The sequence below is a fragment of the Cinclus cinclus genome, chromosome 2 (assembly GCF_963662255.1).
Source record: "Cinclus cinclus chromosome 2, bCinCin1.1, whole genome shotgun sequence".
NCBI classification, from domain to species: Eukaryota; Metazoa; Chordata; class Aves; order Passeriformes; family Cinclidae; genus Cinclus; species Cinclus cinclus.
Window position 1 is genome coordinate 20,357,990 of NC_085047.1, and position 24,332 is coordinate 20,382,321.

Consider the following 24,332-nt stretch of genomic DNA (forward strand, 5'->3'; position numbering starts at 1 on the left):
TGTAAAATAGGTTTCATTTTTAATATCCAATTAATCCTTGAGGGTTGATTTTAATTTTGCAAAAATTAATTTTCAAACTTTAATAATAGAGGTTTTTTTAAGTCAGTAGATGTGGAGAGGATCCCTGTAAAAACATGCAAGCATGCACAATCTTCCCTTAAATCCCCTTCCACCTTTCACATAACTTACTTAGAAATAGTCCTGTGGCAGCTATTAGGGAATTAATTTGATAGTCCTTATTCTCACCCCAGAAAGCTCTAGAATACTGCATAGGAGAACGAGGAAAAAAGGTTGGCTGGGGAAGGAGGTCAGGTAACATTGCTTCAGTGTAGACTTTACTGGAAGAATGTATTCCTGCACAGCAGTCCTTACTTGAATGTCACAGGAAATTGTTCTGGGGGGTTCAGAGGGACTTTCAAGAACAGAAAGTACTGCTGGGAGTCAAGCTCCAAAAGGTAAGGTCATGCTTGCATATAATCTTTGTAATCTCTGATGCTTTTGCATAAATGCAGCAGCTGATAGTCAGTCTCCAGAGACTGCTGGGTTTTGATCTCCTTTTAAGAGTCCCTTGGCAGGATTAAGTGAGATAAGGAACAAAGCATAGGCTGAAACTTCCAATAATGGATTTGCAATCTGCACTCATTTCCTTGTTTTGTAGACCCTGTCTTGTCCAAGATTACAAATACTGTAGAAAGGAAGCAATTGTGCTGCAAACAGCAGATAGGCAAATTATGAAATAGTTTTTCTCTCATTAGGAGCTTCACAGAGTGCTCTCTTGCTTTGGGTTGATCTTTCTGGTATGGAAGTCAGTCCACCTTGCCTTTCCCTGGACTGATGTGGCTGGACAAACCTCATGCAAATGATGTAGCTTAATTTATGACACACTCATTTGGGCTTCTTTCCATCCTGAAATCATAGATCTGTTCGTGGTGAATTGTCTAATGTATTTAACCTTTTAAAGGAATGAATGACGCTGTAGTCAAACTGTCCTGGTCTGTAGTTGTGCCACCATGCAGCAGCAGCTTGCATTTTCAACTTGACCTTCCTTTCTCCCAGCAACTACATTTGAATACTTAAATGGTGGAGAGTAGACATAAAGATTTAATCATTACTTTAGTAGTTCATTAGGTGATCTGAAATCATAGCACTGGTGTAGAACTGAAGATAGGGGAAGGTACTGGCAGCTTCTAGGGGCACTGAACGTAACAAGTGTCAACCGTCTTCTCCAACCTCCAATCTCTGCATCAATTAACTGAGAACAAAAATATGCTAGACTGAGGAGTCCTGTTCTCCAAGGAGTTTTTATTCGCATGGCCTTATTTACATTGGCATTTTCTCCTCATCACCCCATCTGTACCCCATTCCTTACCCCACCCAATCAATTAAGGGAAAAAAGCATGTGCTGTCAATTACTAGCATTCCAAATCATCAGACTTTTGCCTGTTCTTCAACTAATTTGATACTGCACTGAAAGGATGCATTGTCTGTAATTTTTTTGTAAATGACATATCACCTGTAAACTGAAAAAATAAATACTACCTTCAAGTATCTCTCTCTGACATGTACAAGAACAGGTTTTGATGAAGGTGTTCTCTGCAGTGGTGAGCTCTGAACATACATTCTGACTGACTCCTTGTCATCTCTCACTTCAACCTTTAAGAAAGAATGAGGAGGAGATGTGGAATCAACAAATCCGATTTCTGCTTGCTTCCATCACGCAGGGGCAAGGAAGTTGATCCAGGAAGGCTGGGAATCTGAGTAGCTGAGACCCTATTGTGCATGCAGGTGCATCCCTGTGATTAAACGGACTTTCTGTAAATGGCTGATACAGCTGAGGTTTTGTTTTAAGACAGGTGTGCATGTGAACCGAAGTGAAACAAGTATTATTGCTGTTTTTAAAAAAAGTTGAAATTATGTAGGAAGCTAGTATTGAAGACTTGGATAAAGCCCATGTCTCCTAGAGGGATACTCTGGGAAGTTGCTTCCACATACAATTGTCTAGCAACTTGATTCTCATCATATATGGTCCTTGTTGTGCACAAGAGACAACGTGCTCAGGCACACGGTGTGATTCTTGCAATGTCCTGCACAGGGCCAGGAGTTTGACTCTGATCCTGATGGCCCCTTCCAGTTGAGCATATTCCATGATTCTTGCATCTAACTGCAAATGGAAAGGGAAGAGGGAACTAACATACACCGAAGAGCTGTACTGTAATTTAGTCTGTAGCTATCAAGAACAGCTTAGATAAGGGCAGGTTTAATCAGCCCAGCAGTCCTAACACTGCCCAATTTTCTGCCATTTCTTTAAAAGTAATTTAAATTCTTGCAAGCTGAAATTCTGGAACTGTTTCAGGGTTGTTGCTGATTAGTTTATTGGTGCATATGTGTCATAGGGATACTTAAAAGTGCCTGTTTCCTACAACACAAAGGTTGAGTATTGGCTGCTTTAAGTACTATGGCTAAGGACTATTTTTTTTTTTTTCAGTGGAAGCCTCACAAATGCACAGTCCCATTTGTTGCACTTGTGTGCAGCACACTGGAGACCCTACTAAATACCCTACTACAACAAGGCGCTTCAAAGTTGTCCTGAGAGACTGAGAAGAACTGAGCTCATGTCAGCTCTTCAGCTGAGTTTACCAAAGTAACCTGTAAGAGATTTTCATTCATCCTCTCCATTTGGGATTCCAGGGGAGGCTTCAGACCACAGATTCTGTTACCTGTTGCAAACTGCACTTTGCATTTCTCAGACTTAAGTGGTCAGTCCATGAGAATCCTGCACTATAATCCTCCAAAGGTAGTGATTATTTACTCGTGTGTGTTGAACTAGTAGAGAGAGGGGAGGGAAAGAGATAAAATAGTTATAACTTAGAAGTTGGAGCCCAGCAATGGCCATCACATATACAGGTTGTTAAGTATGTGGGAAACACTAATCTAATGCAGGAGACTCAGCTCAAATGGTAAACTGTTAATTTTTTAATATTTATTTTTCAACAAATAAACCTTCATTTCACCTTGTGCTCTGTGGCTTATTTCTTAAAAGTTCCAGTGCAGTATGTACATCAGAATGCAGTGAAAAGTACAGACAAAAAATACCTGCTGCTACAGAATGCCACCAAGTGGAATGGTGGGATCTGGCTTTTGAGGAGAAGAATGTGTCATGGCTTGGCTGAGCATTTGTTTTTGTTTATAAAACACACACCCAAGCTCATTGCAGAGAAGCCAAAATTAAAAACAAACAAACAAAACAAACAAACAAAAAACCTCACCAAACAAAATAACTGGGAAGAGGAGGATTGCTGAACATGAATAAGAGGTAAGATAGTTTGGGGGTAAATGTGGTTAGCTAGAGCAAAACAAAACCTTTGCTTTCTATTTTGATATCTCTTGTAGCCTTACAGCTGTTTTATGCTCTGGGAAACCAAAAGTTTATCAGTGAAAGCTGGCAAGTTGGTTGTGTTTTTCATCCCAAGGAATAAAAAGCATAATTTGTAATTTCTGTTCGCATTAAAAGATATCTTCCTTCAAGAAAAACCCCAAAACCAAGAGTGCAACACGCTTGGCTGGTTTTCAGTATTTTAAAGCCATCTTTCACAATCAGTTTGTCTCCAGCAAAAGCAGCACAGTAAGGAGTGTTAGCTGCCCATGGTAGCAATAATGCATTCCCACATTGAGCAGTCCCCTGTGAGACTGGGCAGAAGGACTAGTGCAACAGGTTTTCCAACCTGACTCCCCTTGGCTTTTTTGCAGACAGCAGAATGAAAACCCACTCAGACAATCTATTAAGGAAGCAGTATGGAGATAAAACGTGTGGCAACACGTGAATTATTTTAACAACACAGTAACCCTTATCACTGCAGCAATGAATAGGATTTCCCATAAGGAGAATTCAATACATGGATCCAGACAAAACACATGAACCAAAAACTCTTATAGATTCTTCTATAGGAGCAGCTCTGTCTGGCAGCTTCTTCTGGTGTCCCAAGTAGTGCAGAGCAGAATTTGGCCTATTTTGGTCAGTGTGTTAAATTTTAAGCTTCTCAAGTTAGAACTAGGGCATTCAAGGACCTTGGTTAAGACATGTGCATCTAATAAGGACAGAGTGAGAAGAATCATGCTTCTAGATGTTCTGATAATTCATTGAAAAATTAATAATACCAAAGCTGATTTGAGAGGGAGTCTGAGAGAACATTTCCATATTCTACAAAAAAGCCTTCAGAAGGTAACTAAAACATTATGATGCATAAAAAGCAATGTTAATCACTGCTGTGTTGAACTGATTTCATCTCCATCTTTATCCTAGCTGTAAAATATTATGAAATACTCAAGTATGAGAAGAGACACAAAAGTTGTATTTCAATCATATTAGAATTGCAACAAGTTTTTCTTATGTGGTGGTTTCTTAACTGACACATTTGGCAGCAAATTATGGAGCAACTGCTAAGGAAATCCTTCCAAAGATGAAGGCACGAGCCACTGTGACAGCTGAACCTCCCCTCTTCACCCAGCTTCACTTTTTCATCTCTACACCATAGAGATCACAACGCTTCTGGCTTAAAATAGGAATTTGTTGACGTATTTCTGCAAGTTTCTTTAGATCTGCAGAGGAGAAGAAAAGAGTTAAAGGAACAGCAGCTAAAAAGAAAGCTCCTGACTTGCTCTGAGGTAAGACAGGGTGGTAGTGCAAGTGAGCAGGCAGGACTGAAGGAAGCCTCAGCTTTGCTCTATCCTAAGGTGATACCTTCTTCCCATGGAAGGAACTACAAGGGTACAGCTACAGAGTATTGTATACAGAACAGTATAGCCAAGTGCTGCTGGTCCTTGCTTTAACCTAGCAAAGATAGACAAGGCAGAGGAAGGCTGCACCATCTGTAGCTGCATGTGTAAGGCCAGACTTCAAAAACTGTCTCTCCTTAGCATCATGACCTGTACTCAAGGAAAACAATGGGGAAAAAAAACCAGTTTTCCCCTTACCTATATCTGTGTATACAACTGTTTCCTCAGCCCCAGCTTTGGCTATGACTTCACCCCTGCAAAATTAAACACATTTGTTCACAGGATTAACACATTGGTCTCAAGGCATCAGTCCAGTTGCTGCTGTTTGTACAAAAAAGGAGTTCCTACCCTTGAAGCCTACAGCTGTAACAACAGGGCTGCCCTGAAAATAGCATCATCATCCATAACTCTGGCATGATAGAAATGGCTTCCAGGCTTTATATATGGCACTTTTTATATGTACATACTCAGCATAAGCATCTTTCAAAGATCAAGAACTGTGGTAAAAGCCACTCTGAGAACCACTGCCTGTGAATAAGCAACATACCTCAAAGGGAAACAAACAACCACACTGGCAAAGATGAACACTTTCTCTTTTGAAGATCCTACTGGCTTTTATTAGCGTACTTATACTCTGCATCAACTACTGAACATGATCGTGTCTCTGCCAAGTGTACTGTCACTGCTTTCATCACAAAAAGTTAAAAGCTCAAGACACAGACAAAGTTTTTCTTACTGTACAAACAACTGGAAGCAAACTATCAGTAGATTTATCTGAAAGAAAAACAACTGTCTGAAGATTTGGTCACTTTTACCTCCTATGCACCTTTGTGACTTCTGCTCAAGACAGAATCTCTCTTCTCTAGCTGAAGACATTCTTCTTGTTCTTTCTTATGTCAAAGTAGTGTTGTTCTTTTAGGAAATCAGATAATTATGTGTAAGCTGTTTAAGATGATCTGCTTCTACACAGAGAACTACTATGTGCATAGCATATAATGGACTGACAAGGTGACAAGGTCAGCAGTTGCTAAATCCTAGTACTAAGCAGCATCTTTACTATCAAAATGAATACACACTCAAACTAGTCCTAGTTTACTTCTTGGTTTTTTTAATATATTTTGGGTGTTTTAAGTTATGATCTTGAAAATGTAGGCTCAAGTATCATGTGCCTTTTACCAAGAATTTGCACTTTTAACTGTAGATGGTAAAGTAGGACTGAAGTGTGACTGCCATCTAAAGTATTTTTAACGAAAAAAAAAGGTGGTGTTTTTAATTTTATTGAACTTACCATGGATTTACTACAGTGCTGTGTCCCCAGGCAACATAGGATGCTTTTTCATCTCTAGCAGGAGATACAGTAGCTACGTAGAGCTGATTATCAACAGCTCTGTGTTCACAGAAAAACAAAGGAGAGAGGGAAAAAGTGAGAATTGTTTTTATAATACCATTTAATTAAGCAGAAGAGAAAGAATCCACTCTGAAGGACAAGCTATATATCCTGTAAAATGACTAGCCCTAACTGTGAATGATACAAAGGTCAGAGAAAGAAGAGTCTGGAAAGAGAAGTCTCTAGCACCTGGCTACAGAGTCAGTGCATAGAATATCATCACAGATTGATTGAGTATGTATCAAAATTGATTGAGGCTGACCAAATGAATAAATAATACTGCATTCAGGAATCTCAGAGTCTACTTCTACACGTAATCAGACCACTTCCCAAATTGTAACTGGCTGTTCTCTCCAGAATTTGTGTGTGAAGGATGCTTATAAAGCCATGGGAAAGGGCTGTTGAAAGGGCAGGGGACAGGCAGGAGTAAAGGCTGAGAACTTCCTGCTTTTCTCCTTGACAGTAAAATCACTTTGGTGTCCTATGCAAGGCTTGACGGATGGTACAGCTCCAACGGCAGAGTGGCCCTGCAGCACCACTTCTGATGAACAGGTGTCATTTAGAACACAAGGAAATTCAGTTCCATGCACCAGCTCCTATAGAATAGGGGGATAAGCTGTTACTGTGATCTTACCGTCCCCTTTGTAAGAGTTCCCAATGAGCTGGTCCTGTTGTCATGTTAAAAGCCCCTGGATATATCAGCAGCTGGCAACCTTTGTTAAGAGACAATTAGAACCCAAGCATCATTAAGGGGAAGATGGCTTACCCTGGAGTGGCCTTTACACTGAAACCCAGGGTGAGGTTTCTTTCCATACTTCCCAGCCTCTGCCCAAAATGGAACTAGACAGAGCCAGTCCATGTGTAACAGGTTACATCAGCCAAGAGCTGTTGTGGGGATATCCCCAACTCCATCATTCCACCACCACATGTGGATCAGGAAGTGTTGGTTACTTTACTCCCTGAGAGAAGTCACTTATCTGAGTAAGAGTCTTGGCCACAGGATGCATTTTGTGTTACTGGGCAGGGATAAAAATGCCTGATCACAGGGATCACCCAGCACACACACCCCAGAAACAGCCCTGACTAGGCCTGGCCTTAGGGCTGCCCACGCTCCCTTAGGTGACCCAGCCTTACCTTTCTGGCTGTAGATTTGAGCCATCTCAGCAAATCTCATATCATAGCAGATGCCCAAGCCCACTTTGCAGTATGCTGTTCTCAAAACACAAGAGGCAGTCATATGACTAGCACAAATACACAAAACAATCACAAGACTCCCTGTAGCCATCCTGCCAACTGTTATTTTTCATGGCTCACAGCAACAGGAGGACCTGTATTTAAATGTGTATACAACAAGCACTAGTGGGGGATATCCGCGCTTCAAGACCGCAGAAAGACTTTGAGAAGCAGTCTTATCTACCCATTAAGGATAGCCATTTCCACAAAATCATGCTGTAACAGATCTTTGTGTAATATATTCCTCTCTCATTTAGCTGCCATTTTTTCCATTATTTTCCTTTCAATAAAAGAAATCACTCCCTGCTTTTCATGGAGTAAAAATACAATAGTGTACTTTCTTAGAGCATGCACATTGCAAGGAGGAAGAAGTGGCAGACTGTGGCACACAAGACTCTTTGGAGAGTTCAGTAAACAGACTGTGTCAGTCTTTTAGTGATATTGGATGGGGAGGAGTAGCTATTTTGCTTTTTTTATCTGATGTGGCTGATTCAAGAAGGCTGATATAGTTAATTGTCTCCATTATTACATCATCCTCACATGAAGCAATGTACCAGTGTAGCTGTTACATACTTCCTTTTCTAGGCCATGTTTTATAAGAACCATTTTCAAGCTGTAACTGCTATAAAAATATAGACACTTCTCTCTAACAAGTCAACAGGATGATTATTTAATTAAGGGAAGTGGGGTGACATATGTTTCAACTCTTTATACTCCTCTGTCATTTTGCAACCACATTGCCTTTTTAAGTTTCAGAAGTGACCCAAACACTTGAAGCAAACTTAAACTATATTTGCCAAGGGTATCAAATGCCCAATCTAATAGTCTAAAAATCCACTGCTGGGAAGGAGGAGAGAGACAAGAACTGCAGAGTGACAGCAGTGTTACTGTAGTAGAAATCCTTAAAGAGAGGGCTTGTCTAATACTCACGTGTGTCAAACATAGAGAAACTATTCCCTGGACTCAGTGTTTCAGACTCTTTGAACTCTATCTTCCCAGGAACATTAATGTCAAACAAATGGACCTGCAATAATACTATGATTAATAACAATTACTAACAACTTCTCTGCTTGGTATTTCAGCCTTTTTAGGCATGTGTTATTTCCTGTTATCTAGACTTCTCTTTTGTCAGTATCCAAAGTACACATTGATTAAGATTGTTAGATCCCTCAAAGATGATTTAAAGTATTTTCTTCTTTGCAGAAATATACATGTCTAAAGTTGCAATAACATGCAGAACAGCTAGATGTCTTGACCTAATGATCTGTCTCTAACATTTAAGTCCCATTCCTGTAAAACTTCTCAAGAAAATACATTCACCGAGGCATAAAGTTCCCATGACTTCAGCTATACAGATGCCTCTGAGGGCCTGCAGCAGCCTTTATCCCTCCCTTGCAATTCAAGTGTTGTTCCTGACTGGAACTTCCTAACAACACAGCTGGTTTTATCTTATTATTCATTCTTACTTAGCACAAGCCTGCACTCACTCTACAAGCAACTCCTGGGCTTGCAGACTGCTGTGTTATGACAGGTGGAAGGCAACACAGAACTGCACAAGGTCATCTAGTTAAGTGATGCTAATGGAGAATCAACAAACAGAATAAATTAATACTTGCACCACAGGGGGTTCTGCACTACCTTATTTCTTCCAAGTAACCTTGCATTATCTTTTTGGTTTATCCTTGAAAGAAATAAGCTGTTATTCACTCATGGAGTGATCCCTGTGTGCACAGTCCCATGAGCAGAAACTGGGGATAAGAATGTACAGAACAGTCCCGTGAAGATAAACTGACTTGAGTTAAAAATGGGAGGCAGTTTTTCAGAAGGCACAAAGCAATGTTGAAGTGGAAGATGACAGTAAGCAAACATCTACCACAAACAGCAGTGACAGCTTAACTTGGAGTCTGCATGTCTGCACTAATCACATGTATAGCACAAAGTATGTAAAGAAGAGCATTTATTATAACAGAAGGACTAAATCCATCAGGAAGCTGAGGGAAAAATACTGATCCTACTCAAGTGGCACTGTGTTTTAGACTTAGGCCACAGTATAGAGATATCTGAGTTGGATCAGGTTTTACTCTTCATCATGGTTTTGGAAAGCCAATTACACTTTCTAGTATTTTGTCATCCTTATCTAGAACAAATTTATGACCACCTTTTGAAGTGGTCGTTACATGCCCCAAATAAAAGTTATATGAAATTTCATGGGTGATGGTACACAACATTTTATTATTGCAAGATTCTACTAATTTACATCACTTTTAAATACAGATAAAATGTTTATGCAACACCACTGAGAAAACTTTTAATAACGATATTCTGCTATCTTACCTTCCTATGCTTTGCCAGCAGAGCACCATCAGGCCCAAAGACAGTACATGTATTATAAAGCTTTCCACCATCCTCTTCTGGAATGGATCCTTTGCAATGGTGAGAACAGAGATATCCCCCACTGTATTATTTATGTAATTTTGATCTAATGGCAGTAATAGACACTGCCCATTTCCCCCCCACCCCTGTGAGGTGGTCACTAAGAGTAAACTACCTCCAATAAGATATATGCTGCACTCCTTTGCAACTTCCGACAGCTTTTGTGTCGATTCCCCAGGAATCTTCTCTGCATACTCCTTAAAGTATTGGGTTCCATACGGAGAATTAAAGCATTCCTAGAATTAGACAGGGAAAAAAAAAAGAGAGAGAGAGAGAAAAGCTAAAATCCGGTAACACCACTACAATGAGATGTACCTAGCTTTTCAAACTCCTCTCTAATCACATTCTCAAACAACCTTTGGTGACAGAGTTTAGTTTATAGAAGCTCACTAAACAAACCAGAAAAGCCAGGAAGGCCAGAGAGACTTGAACAACTGTTGAAAATAGAACATGTGTGTTCATGGAGTGCATGCCAAACAGAACAGCAGCTACGATTATCATGCAAGCTGTAAGGCTAGCACATTAACTGCTCTGGGTTTAGCAAGAACACAAAGAATATTCACATCAGAATCAGGAGCTAAATTCCACACAGCTCATTTGACAAGTTACAAGCTCAATAGATACTCTCAAAACTGTGAAATGTTCATGCTCATCCACAGCCCATTAGCTCTTAATTTTTAAAAGAACATTTGCAAAAGCACGCATTTCTCAAAATTACTTATTGTTTTGCTAAAACAGTACTTTAAACACTATTTTTTCCTAACTGAACAGTGTCCCTCACCTTAGGCCCTAAAGATTTGCCATCTCTCAGAACCAGGCATGTAACCTTTACACAGTCAGATTAAGAGAGTAGTTGAGATGCCTAAAATAGGTGGGCTAGTGAGATTTGAGATGCCCAAGATATGAGGAACTTTCACTCTACATTACACTTGCCAGCTCTGTGAAGATGCCAGACACTCCAACCAACACTTTTTTGTCTCCTGAAGGAGAACAGCAGGAGGCCACAAATAGGCCATCAGCAGCAACTTCTCTTCTGTGACAAAGGGACTTCCAGCCCAGTCACCTCCATTGTTTCCTTTGCTCATCAGAAGTGACAAACACACATGTGAGATGCTACATAGTGTTTCATGTCATTATAAAAATACATTATAGGATCAATATAAACAAAAATATTGATTCCAAAGAAAAACATGGACACGAGACACAGGAAAATCTAGTAATTTTATTATACTTAAATCACTTTGTTGTAAATTGTTATTTTTTTTAAATTGTTTTTTCACTATAATCATGAATTGCATCCACTTTTATGTATAAGGAAAATGTGAGCTTTGGAGATGAGCAGGCTTGTCACTGTGGTTACCTGCTTGCTAAGTGTAACCTGAAAACGTGTTCGAGCCTTGTCCAAACCTAGTGGGGGCTTGTAGCCACTGCTGCTTAAGCCCTAGCCAACATGTTTGGGCTTGCTCGGACTTGTATCCCAGCACGGTGGGCATGATACAGCCCACCAGAGACTGCCTACAAACGGGGCAGTGACCAAAGGTGAGGTAGATATGTTGGTGGAGTGCAGACTCCCCATGTCCCCAGCGCTGCTTGCCTGTTCCTTATCAACGAACTAATAAATTGCATTATTGATTGACCTACCCGATTTTGGTCAGTAATTTATAACACCCACACCCGCAAACAAAAAGGGAGAAAAAAATCGAGCTCGGACTAGAACAATAAACGTTCCTGCTTCACCTGCTCAAGAAAACTTCTTAACAACTGAGATAGGTTCTACTGAACTGGAATAAATGTACCCAAACTGGAAAGGTTTCTTTTTCCCCTATACAGGTACTTGGCCAGCAGGCATCAGCTAACCCACAGCAAAATCTGTAGATGGAAAGAGCACGAAGAGAAGTCTCTGGAGGCTGTCAAAATGAGCTTCCCAGGCTCTTGAAATCTGTGCTGAACTTCAAAGCAAAGCCAGCTGCCTCCATCTTCATACATTCTGTGCGAGATACTTTTCTTTATATAAAGTTACTAAAACAAACAATGAAGAAAAGAAACAGAGGGAGGACAGTATATCAAAGCCCATGCCCTAAGGTCAATACAAAATGTATCTCCCAAAAGTCTGTGAAATGCCTTGCCCATGTTTGACAACTTGTATTCTAAAAGTATAAATCATTGTTGGCAAAGTGAGTATCTCAGCTAAATAAGTCTGGAAAATTCAATGTTTGTACACGTGATGAAACCAGTAACTAATAGGTAATCTCTACACAGGAGGCCCAGGCAGAACACTGGTCACATTTGCAACACAAGAACCATGTTAGCACAGAGGAGCGGGGAAGGTTGCTCAATGCTTCTCCCATGACAGCAGGAGAGAAAACATTCTGTGGGTAAAACTGAAACTCCAAGTCCACCCAGAGACAAACTTTGCACTCCTCTGTCAAATGCTGCAAGGTACAGGAAAAACACAAGTATCCCCATGAAGAGAGGAGAAATGCTCAAAGCTGCACTGGGAAGCCCCCCTGCTGCCAGCACACCCATTGTGTGAAAATTCAGCAAAGTAATGATGGCTGAAGTTCAAAAGATAAGTCGGAAGTGATTGATCATTTTAAGTGGCTATTTATGTCTCCACACATGGAAGTCACAAGAGAAATGTGTAAATCATAATTCAGCCACAAATGACCTACTGGAAATATGTTTTAAGTCTATTTTGTTTCTCATGTATCTGGAATGCTTACAGTAACGGGAGTTACTGTGTACCATCTTTCAACTTCTTGACAACATAATTTAGCTGAAAATTGCCTTTTTCTACACTTCTTCAGCAAAGATTCAAACTACAGTGTCATTTACCTGAATTCAGAATATATCAATGATGGCATTGCCTAGTATTTAAACCAGCAGAAACTTTACCAGAATCTTACACTACATAAAAGATCAACCTGTTTTTTGTTTCCCTCTACATTCCTCACCTCTTTGTTTCTGCCAAATACAACCCCAGGGATTTTTTTTAGTTTTTTGTTTTACTTCAAAGCTTCATACAGCATCTAAGCTATCCAGGGAGGAAGAGGAATATATACTGCATTAATAACACTAGAAGGAGGTTTTGAAGGGTTATGAATCATAAGGGCTAAGTAGGCCATGATCTTTACTCACAGGTAGAGCCACAAGTTTTGCTCCTTTAGTTGATGCTTCTCTCACCAGTCCACAGGCTCGTTGGAGATTATCTGATTTAACAGCAGATACATGAAGTTGGATAAGAGCGAGGCGGAAGGCTGATGGCAGAAAAGAAAAAAATTATTCATCAGAGCTCCCCCGGGAAACTCTTCCATATTTGAATTCAGTAACAAGCATTGAAGAAAACAAATGAGTTAATATATAAACATATGCACAAACCACCACCAACTCATTCTGCAGCCTGTCTCTGACTCTGGACACAGGGAGTCTTAACACAGGGAGAACAATGAAACCCAGGACTGCCAATGGGAGCCACGCATGGCCACGGTCCTGCAAAGATCACAGAGCTCTCGTGCCAGCAACACCCAATCCATGATCTAGGGGCAGGTGTCGTGTTACAGGAAGGGACAGCACAGCCCGTCTTTCCCAGGCTGCTGTGCACTGTGGGAGCCCATCTTCTTGTCACTAGTACGCCAAAGGACTGGATCATCCCAAAAGCACCAAATAAAGGAATTATTTGCTTTTATCCCTCCATTCACACCTAGTCTGGGAAATGGCAATAAGAACCAAGAAAGGCTAACATCTTTCCTGATAATCTCTTAGCATACTGGTTTCTAGCTAAATTGCAAGTGTTATCAACAGCTTCTACTCCCACTATGCAGGGTACACATATGCAGGCTCTACAAGTAGCCAAGTTTTTTGTACGCCCCTTGGACTTCTTTCCCTTAATCGCCAAGTAGCCCAGGTTGTAGGGAAGCACACCCTGATCAAGTAGAACTGTTTCCTTTAAAACAACAAAAACAACCAACCAATCCTCTCTGGCTTTATTAAAAAAAAAAAAAAACCCAAAACAAAACAAAAAAAACCTATCCCAGTTTCATAACACCTCTCCTGTTTGGAAAACTCCCCCATCATACAGTCAAAGATCACAATAAAGAAAAAGACAAAGCCAGAAGCAGTCTACAGTCAGCTGGAAGATGACTACAGTCCCAGCAGTCAGGGAAACTGAACAGCTGATTCAAGTGAAGTTGAGAACGCAGCAGGAACAGTCGAGATACATATTTTTTCCTGCCCAATTCTCACTTCAGTAGCCAAGCAGATAATTTCTAGAGGTTAAGCAAATGATTAACTGCTCCTTTTGTCACTCTTCATGTAAGACACTTTTATTGTTGGTTCTATTGAGCAAACATAACTCATCTGATATTCTGAACAGATGTAACCATAGGTTCCAGACCCACAGAGATAATTATACTAGGGATCTGCCAAGAACTTCCCAGTATTTGTTGAACGTGTTTTAGTTCAGACAAGTCGGCTGCTTAAAGATTTACATTTCAGCATAAAAGGAAAAAAAAAAGAAAAAAAGACCCTAGGAAAAAAAAACCCAAACCCACAATGTTTAAAATATCAGAAAATGTAATTAAGGTAATTAATACTGTTTCCCCATACATAAATATAATCCCATATGACTCAGGTTTGGAGTTTGATAAGGTACAAAACTGTAGCTCAGCCACAAACAGAACACATGTACTTGTGCCACGGTTTCGTTTACAAAAATTCAGATGTGGAAGCAACAGAAGCGCAGAGAAATGTGCAGCAGTGCTGTAGACAGACCTCTGCTCCCAGCCTTGACCAGCTGCCTCAAAAACTTATTTAAAAGCAATGTAGGCCACAACCAGGTAAAAGCGCATCAGAGTAAAATAATGGTTCACATTTATATCACTACATTACAAACGCGCTTGCTTTTTTGTTTTAAAACACCGGAAGCGAACTACGCCCGGTTTGTTCGCGTTTCTTGAGGAGCTGACCCCTGCAGGACGAGCGCTGTATCCCGGTCTGTGCCCAGAGGAGCGCCAGGGCAGCCCCCTTCTCCCTGCGCTACTCCACAGGCTGTGCCAGCGCCCAGCACCGAGGCCTTTCCCGGCCTCGCCAGGCCCGGGGTCTCCGGGGAGATGCGCGGCAGGTAGGCGAGCGCCCCACGGAGCCTCTGCCGGCGGGACCGCGGGAGGAGGAACGGGAAAAAGCTCCCACTCACACGCCATGGCTCCACCGGCCGCCCGCATTCCCGACACCGCCCGGGCGGCGCGGCCCGCGGGGGCTGCCGGGATCGCAGGGCCGCCCCCGGGCCGGGGTTGGGCCGAGCCGCCCTCACTCCGCCTTTGCCCAGCCCGGCTGGTGCCGGGAACTGCGTTCCGAGCAGCGAAGGGCAGGGATGAGGCACCTCAGCTGGCAGCAACAGCAGATACCCCACAGCTCCGGCTGCGCTGAAAGCCTCTTTGCCCTGCCCTGCGCAACAACCCCTGGCTGCCTTAGGTCTGCCTCGGGTCTGTCACCCCAAGGGTTCTGTACCAGTTTACAGGTAACTCATTCACCTGGGACATCCCCGTCTTTCTTTACAAGAACAGCATCTCCCAAGGTACAAACCACCTCCACAGTTCTCCAGCTGTGGAGCAGTGTCCAGTTCTGGGCTCCTCAGTACTAGAAAGACAAGGAACTACTGGGGAGGATGCAGTGGAGGCTACAAAGATGATTTGGGGTCTGGAGCATCTCTCTTATGAGGAGACACTGTGGGAGCTGGGCCTGTTTAGTCCAGAGAAGGGAAAACTGTGAGGCAATCTCAAAAGTGCATATAAACATTTCAAAGGCATTTTTCAAGAGTGTGGTGCCAGACGCATTTCAGTGGTGCCCAGTGACAGGACAAGGAGCAATGGCCATAAACTAAAACACAGAGAGTTTCACCTCAGTATGAGGAGGAACTTTCTTACACCGAGGGTGGCAGAGCACTGAACAGACTACCCAGTGAAGTCTCTCTTTCTGGAGACATTCCAAACCCACCTGGACAAATTGCTGTGTTACCTGCTCAAGGTGGCCCTGCCTTGGCTGGGAACTTTGACTAGATGAGCTCCAGAGGTTCTGTCCAACACTGCCAATTCTGTGAAACCAACACACTAATTAGTGTGCTGCTCTTCCTTGACTTTAAACACCAAGTGCTCCCCTCTACTCAGCACAAAACATTGCTGTCTCATGTACATATTTTACAGCCTTGGGCTTTTTAGAAACATGTTTGTATAATTGTAGATTTATGTTGTGCAGCAGTATTTCTCACACAAGATTATATCTGTAAACTGAAAGCACGTAACGGCAGAATAGGCAAAGATAAAATGGGTAATCCAGGATGATCAATCTCTTGCACACCTTCCCTTACAGGAAACATGCAGAGAAAGGATGGGAAGTACATAACCACTGTAAAATACACAACCTGCATTTTACTGTGTGCAACAATTACAATCCTTGCTTTAACCAGAGAACAGTTCAACCTGCCCCTTGGAGCAGTAAAGGGAACCACTCAACCCAGCTCAAGCCAAAGGATGGCAGAACAGAGTGCAACAGCCCTTGGCAGGTCTCCCTCCTTTTTATACCTGTCCATGGTGGTAGAAAGAGCATACATGATTTTAATTTTTTTTTTCCCCTAAACATCACACTTTGCAGGGCTCCAGGTACAAAGAACAGCTGTCTCCCAACTTCTTCCCAAATAAGAAAAAGAATAAAAATTTAAGTAGTATTGTCCCTTCAAGGTGCAAAGCACAGGCCAAAAAATCCAGTTTCCCATGCATCAGAGAGACAGAATGTGTTTTTCATGTTTCCAATCAAAAGTACCTAAAAGCACTAAGTATATCCAGTAGAACAAGTTACATAGTACCACCATTTTCCTTCCCTAAAGAGAAACTTTTCACATATTCAGTAGATTATGCCTATATTGACAAAGCTTATTAGACAGTTCCTGAAATTTTGAAACTACAGCTGACGCATAATTGCAAGGAAATGATACAATCACAGGTGAGACCCATGTGTTAGGGCTAACAGGAAAAGGAAATTTTAAAAAAATTCATCTCTGCAATTAACAGTATTTTTGGTATGTAATACATGTAACGTTCTTTACAAATTCTCACACAAATCAGAATCTAAATGAATCTGTGAGACAAGTGAAGAGCCATCACTGAGCATAGAAGCACCAACAGTCAATATGAAACAAAGTTAAGAGCTTTCATGGGGCAGCAAAGTTTACTTCAAGACATTCTTTCCTACTCCAGACCTCATTTCTATCACTCCATCATAACAACTGTCACATTCAACAATACAGACAGTGGTGCATGCACAATAAAATAAGAGCTAACATATTGCTAGCAAACAATTAAAAAAAAAAAATCTTTGAAGCTAAAAGGGATAGGAAGTAGCATACCAACTTTTTTATTTTTCTTTTCAAAAATGTCACTGCAGTACTATAATTAGAATTTCTGCTTAGTAATACAAGTTTTATAACAAAAATAGTAACTACAGATATGTACACTAAGGCAAAAGTGGCCCTTAAACTGTGGGTAGAGATACACCAGCAACATTGAAATAATTCATAATTTGCGCTGAGCTTTTTAAGATAAGAGGTCTGTTGATAACTTGTATAGTGCCTTAAAATTTACAAATAATTAGCCTTGAAATGGCTTGGACTATATGTTTCTACAGAGAAGGGATTTAAGAACTGACTTCCTGTTGCTTCACTTGCTGTAGATCTCAAAGGTCTGCTGTATTTGCTGTCCCCACAGTGAGGCATACACATTAGCCACAGTCCACATTTAATACTCAAGTACACCTGCTTAACAACTGCGTGTCATTTTCACATTTCCCCCTTCCTGACTACGTGAAATATTTTGCCTACAAGTCTGGAACTTATGCAGAAACCTTTTCTATAACTTGATTATTTGCTAATTCACTTTGACCTTTCTGTGGATGCTCACCCAAAAGTCCTTAATGAAATTAACCTAAATTTTGAAATACTTACATTAAGAAGTCACTGGCAGTAGCTCCCTATGATCCATAATCAGCTTCTTCTACTCCAAAGATAAAATTCCATTTACAAAACACCTTTAGGAAAAACTTTTAATTGATTCAGAGAATTTATACAGTACGCAACTAAATGCCTTCTCACAGAACAAGTTATGTTCAAATTGTACTGGTTTATTTACAACTTTTAGTTTATAAACAGTAGCACAAACATCTTTACATGAAAAAATCTCATTGCTGAAGTAGGCACAGAGTCAGAGACTCCTGAGGATATTTTCAGAAGGGATTAGGAAGAGGAAAATGTAATACAACAGCTGCTGGGCAAAACTATAAATATGTGAGCATTGGCCCAGGTGCAATTTCATGCAAATATTTTCAAGAGTTCAAGTTCTATTGGTGTTTACTCAGATACTAAGAAGGAAAAAAAAAAGTAATTAGTTCCAGAATTAAGGTGCCCTAGCTTGATTCCTAGTAAAATAACTTAGAATAAATGTTTTCTATAAAGGTCAGTTTAACTTATTTCACCTTCTGATGAAGTACCAAATCATAGGCTTTGATTCAAGTACTCAGAAGATTTAATGCAGAACAGCTAATCCCCATTATCTTTATTTCACAGTTTTTGGTGATTTCTCATCAGTCTACAAAGATGCTCTGCCTTGTCCATAAGAACACTCCTGTACTGACCTTTGAACAAGAGAACCATTCTTAAACAAATGGAAAGCTTATGATGACCAATCATACAGTTCTCATCTCCCAAATATTTACTAATTTAGAAGTTGTTACTCAAAATAATATGAATGAATACTTGAATCAATGAAGGCAAAAAATTAAGAATACATTTATCACAGGTATACAGCACTGGTATTTCTTCCCTGGTTTTGTGTGCATTCATCTTCTTGCTGAACACACTTTTGGTCAGCATCTACTCATTTTTGTGCTGAACTGAAGATGTTTAAAACATCTAATCTAAATTTCTTATCTATTTTGTTTCTGAGGAGCATGGCAACTTGTTTTCAACATTCATATTCTGTCATGAAAGTTGCATTTCAGTGCATACACTCATCTTTACATGGGAAACAGCCTCAATCTATGAAATGTAAAATTTTGCATAATTAAAAAAAAACCCTCTCAACCCTGTAGTAATAACTACAGTTAACAAACTATTTAAAAATATTCCTTACCACCAATTCCAGTCATTTAGCCTAGTAGTTGGTAAGACTTTAAAAAACCTTTCATTTTATAAATTGCTTGCATTTTTTCCATTTATCTGCAGCCCAAATTGGACTTAACCATTTTTAATGCTAGAACAGAGTTTTTAAGATTTTTATCTGCTCTGCTTAAAGCCCTAAATTTTTAATTAGTCTGTGATGGTACCTGGTAGGCAAAAACAAATTTCTAGACTGTAGGCATGCAATGGAGACATTTTATTTGCAAGGGTTAATAATTTAGAAACCACTGTGTTTTCAACTGCTTCTCTGTATATCACAGTCCTTCATTCCCTTAACACACTTAATGTGAACCCAGCTCCATCTGCTCTTGCAAAGATGCAGATCACTCCCATTATGGCTGCATAACAAACAAACTGACCTTTATAATAAACACTTATTCAAAACAGAAAAAAATTATAGTTAAAAAAAAACAACCAACCAAAAATCCTGTTCAGAAATGGATTATAATTTACCCTATCTTAAGCCTGCTACTCAGGCACTCCCACCAGCAAACGGGAAAATTCTCTTAAGTTAGTATTCAGTTGGGAAACAGTCAGCTTGTGTCCACATACAGTATCTTGGTTGCTTCTTCTTTATAAATTGGTCTCTACAAAGTCTTTAGCTATTAACTCTCCAAGGCATCCAATACTTTCATGATCTGTTGTTTTATGGCTTTGGTAGCATCACCTGCATTTGGAATCAAATACCTTAAAAAAATTAGAAAAAGCCATCATTAATTCACTATAGGATTTTTTAAATGAAAATTCTTTTCATTCTTCCTCTGTCTAGGAGGAAGAAAAGAGGGGAATATATTAAAATGAAAATAATACCAGGAAAATAACATTTAAATCCTGATTATATTATGAAACCTTCACTTTGTGAACTTAAAACTGTTGAGGAGTAAAGAATTGACAATGGGATAGGTCAGGCCATTCAAGATCTCTACAGACAGCACTGTCTGACTGAAGCATAGCAGTCCTTGCTTGGTTTTTGTGGTGTTCATTTTTTAAATTCATTTAGATAGCTCTAGATCAATCTGCTCCAGTCCACAAGGTGGTAATGAAGTAATACAACAAGAAGTAAAGCTCTCTGCAAAATTTTAATTTATCTTTGTTGTCCTACTACAAACCTAAGGAACCAGTGGCACAGAAGTTAGGTAGGAAACTCATCTCCCATCTTCATACACTTGCATACAGTTCTCTCCAATGAAGAGGATGAGAAAACATCCAGCTGGTATCAGCAACTTTCTTAAAACAGTGCCAAGGAACAGCAGGCTACACAAGTAGAAAAAAGCCTGATACACTGCCTCATCTGACCCCTTCCACCTTTTAAGCATGCAAATAGTGAGCATGGCAACCTACAACCTCCTGGAATCAGGTTTCAGGGAATCAGAGTTTTAAGTTTAGGCTTCTAGACTCCTTACACAATGCATACAGAATGAGAGTCAGATGTCAAAAAAAAAAATTCCACAGAAGAATGACCATACTCATAAATCCCACTCTTCACAAATCTGTATTTTTGCTGCAGAGAACTGTCCACCTCAATTTTTATTTAAGACCTATTACAAAAAGAAAACACTTGCACACATCCCATTCCCAATAACTGTAGCTGCAGTTCCTCTCTTCTGGATCTCATACACACTCAGAATTTTGCTGGCAGATCTTTTTTCCTAGATCATATCTGAATTATGTATTCCTAAATAAAAACTCTTACTTTTGAACTCAATTCTGGGAATTACAGCATACTCTTGATTTCCAGTGTAGAGATCCAGGATTATCATTACCACTTACACCTCTGCTACTGAGATGGCTTACCTTTCAACTGCCAGAATTTCTATGCCTGAAGTATTGCTATTTCCATACTTAAAGGTGATCAGTTCTGGGTGTTTCTTCTTGGATGTGATTTTGACTACGGAGTTGAGTGCCTGTCGAGACTGTATGTAAGCCAGTCCCTTTCGTGATGGAATCTCTCTCAAACAGTACATATGAGTTGCTGTTACTAGGAGATGACTTAAAGGAAAAGAAAAAATACAAATTAGTTTTGTTAATGAATTAAATATCAACTATTTAGAAAGTTAAATTCTATAACTAAACTACATGGAGAGAGCTAGATAATACAGCTACCAAATTTAAGAAATAGTTTTAATACTTTCATAATACCTAATTAAGAAAGCTCTGCAAAATACTTCAGATTTTCCTTGAGTGCTGTAGCATGGCCATTTCTGAAAACAAGCATGGCATCGCCTCCAGCATTACTGGTGCACACAGCAAGTACCTCCAGCCCCTCTCTCCCCCTTCAATTTTTCTTACTATCTTGTTCTTCAAAGCAAATCTTCACACCAGGTTCTATACATAATTACCATCCTATAACACTACGAATACAGTGTTGGAGGTTGGGTATTTTTGCCTTTTCTTTCGTTGTTACTTGTGGCATTTTTTCCCATTAAGTCGCTAAGAGGCAGTGATGGCTGGGTGCTTGTTCGGGAGGGAGAACCACTCGGGTTTTGGGAATTCCTCTCGGAGGGACAGAGACACCGTGCGATTAGAAGCAGGTAAAGGACAGGGGCTGGGGCAGTTCTGGATCTTTTTGCTCTCGCTCTTCGGATCAGAGTAGGACAGCCAGGCTGTCGCTTACTGCGGGGAGAATTCACCGGCACCTGAAGGACCTATCACCATCTCCTCGGGTGCCCAGGAATCCTGCCCTGCTCTCAGCCAGCCGCCGCTGCCTCAGCCCCGCCGCTCCTTGGGCGCTGCTCTGGGTTTCTCTGCGCTGTAGCCCCGCACCCCCCGCCCTGCCGGGACGTCCCGCAGTTCCAACTACTGCTACGGTGTTTCTGATACATCTCGCCCACCAGACCGGGATCTTTTGTTCATTCCTGCCGTTCCATCTTAGTGCTTTTTCCAGAGTCCTGCATGGGCACCGGGATCGACTGCCCCAGGGCTTTGTGAAGTAAAAACTTCTCCTTCATCCCCCCCCGAGAAGGTTGTCAAAGGGTACTTGGTTCTGTTTGTATAGTTATTGTTTTGTTTGCCTTGTTATACATACTAGTAAAGAACTGTTATTCCTGCTGTGATAATTGATAAAAGATTCGTGTTAATCATAGAAGTTTTGGAGTTTGTATTTAGATAAGACATGGAACTAGATAAAGGCAAATATATCATTAAAACTATTCTGCTTAAATCTCCCTGTTATGAATATTGTGCTAAGTAAATTGTATTTGACACCAGTTTGCAAAACGAGGTTTTCCCACAGCCTGAAGATTTTGCAAAATCAGATTTCCTGCCTTTGTGTAATCAATTGCAACCTATCTACTAAGGCCAGACTTCCCACTTCTGCTGTTCTTTATCTACCAAAACCAGATGGCTACTTGACAAATTGTCCAGAGATTTCACGCAAGAGGTCCCACGGATGTTTTTTTTACCACCACTGCTTACCTGGCAGAATTATAACAACAAAAAAATAACAATTATTGATTACTACAAGGAAAACCATACTATAAAAAGGAGCTACAAACCAAAGTTCAACAGAGCGTGGACTGGGCAGTGACCCCTCACATTCCCCAGCGCTGCTTGCTCCATCTATATAAAATAAAGCAATCTAAATTTTGCTAAATATCTAGACTATTTGTTTCTCATTTATAACACTACCCTCATATCTTTGCCTGAAAGCCCTTTAATTTTGAAATTATAATAATTTGGAAGGAGGGGGTTTGCATTCTCCATTCCACAGGAGGGTCCTGCCTTCCCTAGCAAACACCTTCCAAACAAAGACATACAAGAATGCAAATACAGTAACACTTCGTTCTAGGTTGCTTCACACTTTCATTTCCTGGTTTAATATACAGGATAATTTAAGTTTCCAACACTTTTTTTCCTGAATGTATATCAAGATGGATGTTTTCGGTGAATTTAGGATTAATTTCAGTACCTGGGAAACATATGTCCATTTTCTTTTACTTCATTACATGGGAAGTTATACTTCACATCAGGTTTATTAATCCATGTTTGGATGTTGACGACCTCTTTTCGATCATCGTCTGACATTGAGGAACTATCAATTTCATCTGTTTTGAATGGAGGAGGTAAAAATGTTTAAAAAAAAAAGGAAGTATTTTCACACCCACCAGCCAACTTTTCAATTCACTTAAACCCACTGTAGCTACACTGGTTCAAAGCAAGGTCTACCTAACCATACAGAATTATTGAGAGGGAAGAAATATCTGATATTTCTCTCTTGACAAACAAGTATTTTTACGTCGGGGGTATCTTAGGCTAGTCTGATTTGTCCATTCAGTAAAGTTTAATGGATTTCTTTTACTTGGACTTGTCCAGACTTTCCCTGAAGCCATATAAACCCTTTGCATTTAAACCATCAATATCCTCTGGCAAGGAGTACCAAAAACCAAGCCAGCTACAGAAATCCAGAAGAGTATCTTCTTGTGACTTCTAGTTTCTTTTAGAAGAAGAAATGAACACTTGTTGATTCCTTTCAAGGCCAGGCATTATTTTTGTGGATCACTCTTCCTCCCTTAAAATGCCTCTTTCACATAACTAAACTTCTAACATACATACAGCTGTGCCTTTTGTGCAAGCAATATCAAATTGCCTCACCCTTCTTATTCCTCTCTGAACTTTCTCCTATTCAAACATTGTTTCTGACATCAAGGTCAGAAGACACACAATATTTAATGTGTGAGTCATATTTCTGAGCATTTGATTTGCTTTTCTAACTGTTGATGACTGCTTACTTATAAACCCACTGCTGCTGGATACAGCCAAATCATTCTACCACCACTGGATCTGAAACTAGAAGTGGTGGAGTTTTTTTTAATGTCTTTCTTGCATTAAATTCATACTGAATTTCATGTGCTATTTTATTACCCAGTCATTCAGATTAGCAAAAGACTCAGTCTGTCCTTACTACCGCAAATAACCTTGGATCATTAGCAAAAATTGTTGTCTTTGGCTTCACATCCTTTTTTAAGGACATTTAAGAACATATTCCAACCCCAAATTTTCAGCACAGACCTCTGTGAAACACCCAAAACTCCTGCATGTATTACTTAGTTGCAAAATATTGCTTTTATGTCTAAAGATGGTGATTATGTTTACATAGTAATTTTGGTGCTACATTAGAAGAATTTAAGCAATCTAGTTATCTGACACAATCAACTATATTAACTCCATGCAAATCACTCTCAGAAATAATTCAGGACAGCTCTTTAAAGAGCCTTTTTCAAAGCCAGTTTTCTACTTCGTTAAACTATTTACTTCAATGCAATTCAGAATTTAAAACACACTTTGGAA

General features: G+C 40.1%; 2 protein-coding genes across 6 annotated transcripts in view; both read right to left on the bottom strand.

Moving 5' to 3' along the window:
* Window positions 1-35: 35 nt before the first annotated feature.
* NIT2 (nitrilase family member 2) lies at window positions 36-18,557 on the bottom strand. Of its 3 annotated transcripts, XM_062515450.1 has the most exons (11): window positions 18,503-18,557; window positions 15,018-15,026; window positions 12,965-13,083; window positions 9,942-10,062; window positions 9,728-9,816; window positions 8,324-8,417; window positions 7,295-7,369; window positions 6,795-6,873; window positions 6,062-6,160; window positions 4,972-5,027; window positions 1,703-4,596 (listed from the first exon to the last, which is right to left on the bottom strand). In XM_062515450.1, exons 1-11 carry the CDS (start codon window positions 18,555-18,557, stop codon window positions 4,508-4,510), a joined length of 885 nt encoding a protein of 294 aa, XP_062371434.1. In that variant the 3' UTR covers window positions 1,703-4,507. The 3 variants fall into 3 exon arrangements, with proteins under 3 accessions (XP_062371436.1, XP_062371434.1, XP_062371435.1); XM_062515452.1 differs by lacking the exons at window positions 1,703-4,596; window positions 18,503-18,557 and adding an exon at window positions 36-1,653 and having other exon boundaries at window positions 15,018-15,043; XM_062515451.1 differs by lacking the exon at window positions 18,503-18,557 and having other exon boundaries at window positions 15,018-15,045.
* Window positions 18,558-19,623: 1,066 nt separating this feature from the next.
* Window positions 19,624-24,332, bottom strand: part of TBC1D23 (TBC1 domain family member 23) — a 31,522-nt gene continuing 26,813 nt past the window's right edge. For all 3 annotated transcript variants that reach the window (XM_062515447.1, XM_062515446.1, XM_062515445.1), the window contains 3 exons: window positions 22,954-23,089; window positions 20,841-21,035; window positions 19,624-19,733 (listed from right to left, as the gene is read on the bottom strand). In XM_062515447.1, the coding sequence (XP_062371431.1) occupies window positions 19,652-19,733; window positions 20,841-21,035; window positions 22,954-23,089 (413 nt within the window). In that variant the 3' untranslated portion in view covers window positions 19,624-19,651. The remainder of the gene's footprint in view (window positions 19,734-20,840; window positions 21,036-22,953; window positions 23,090-24,332) is intronic.

Excerpts from the sequence above, each read along its gene's own strand:
- NIT2 (XM_062515450.1), bottom strand. The coding sequence starts at position 18,557 with ATGATTGGTCATCATAAGCTTTCCATTTGTTTAAGAATGGTTCTCTTG. Across the intron at positions 7,370-8,323 it reads TTTCTCTATGTTTGACACAC|CATACTGCAAAGTGGGCTTG; the intron begins GTGAGTATTAGA and ends TTTTGAGAACAG. Across the intron at positions 5,028-6,061 it reads AGCACTGTAGTAAATCCATG|GGGTGAAGTCATAGCCAAAG; the intron begins GTAAGTTCAATA and ends TTAATTTTGCAG.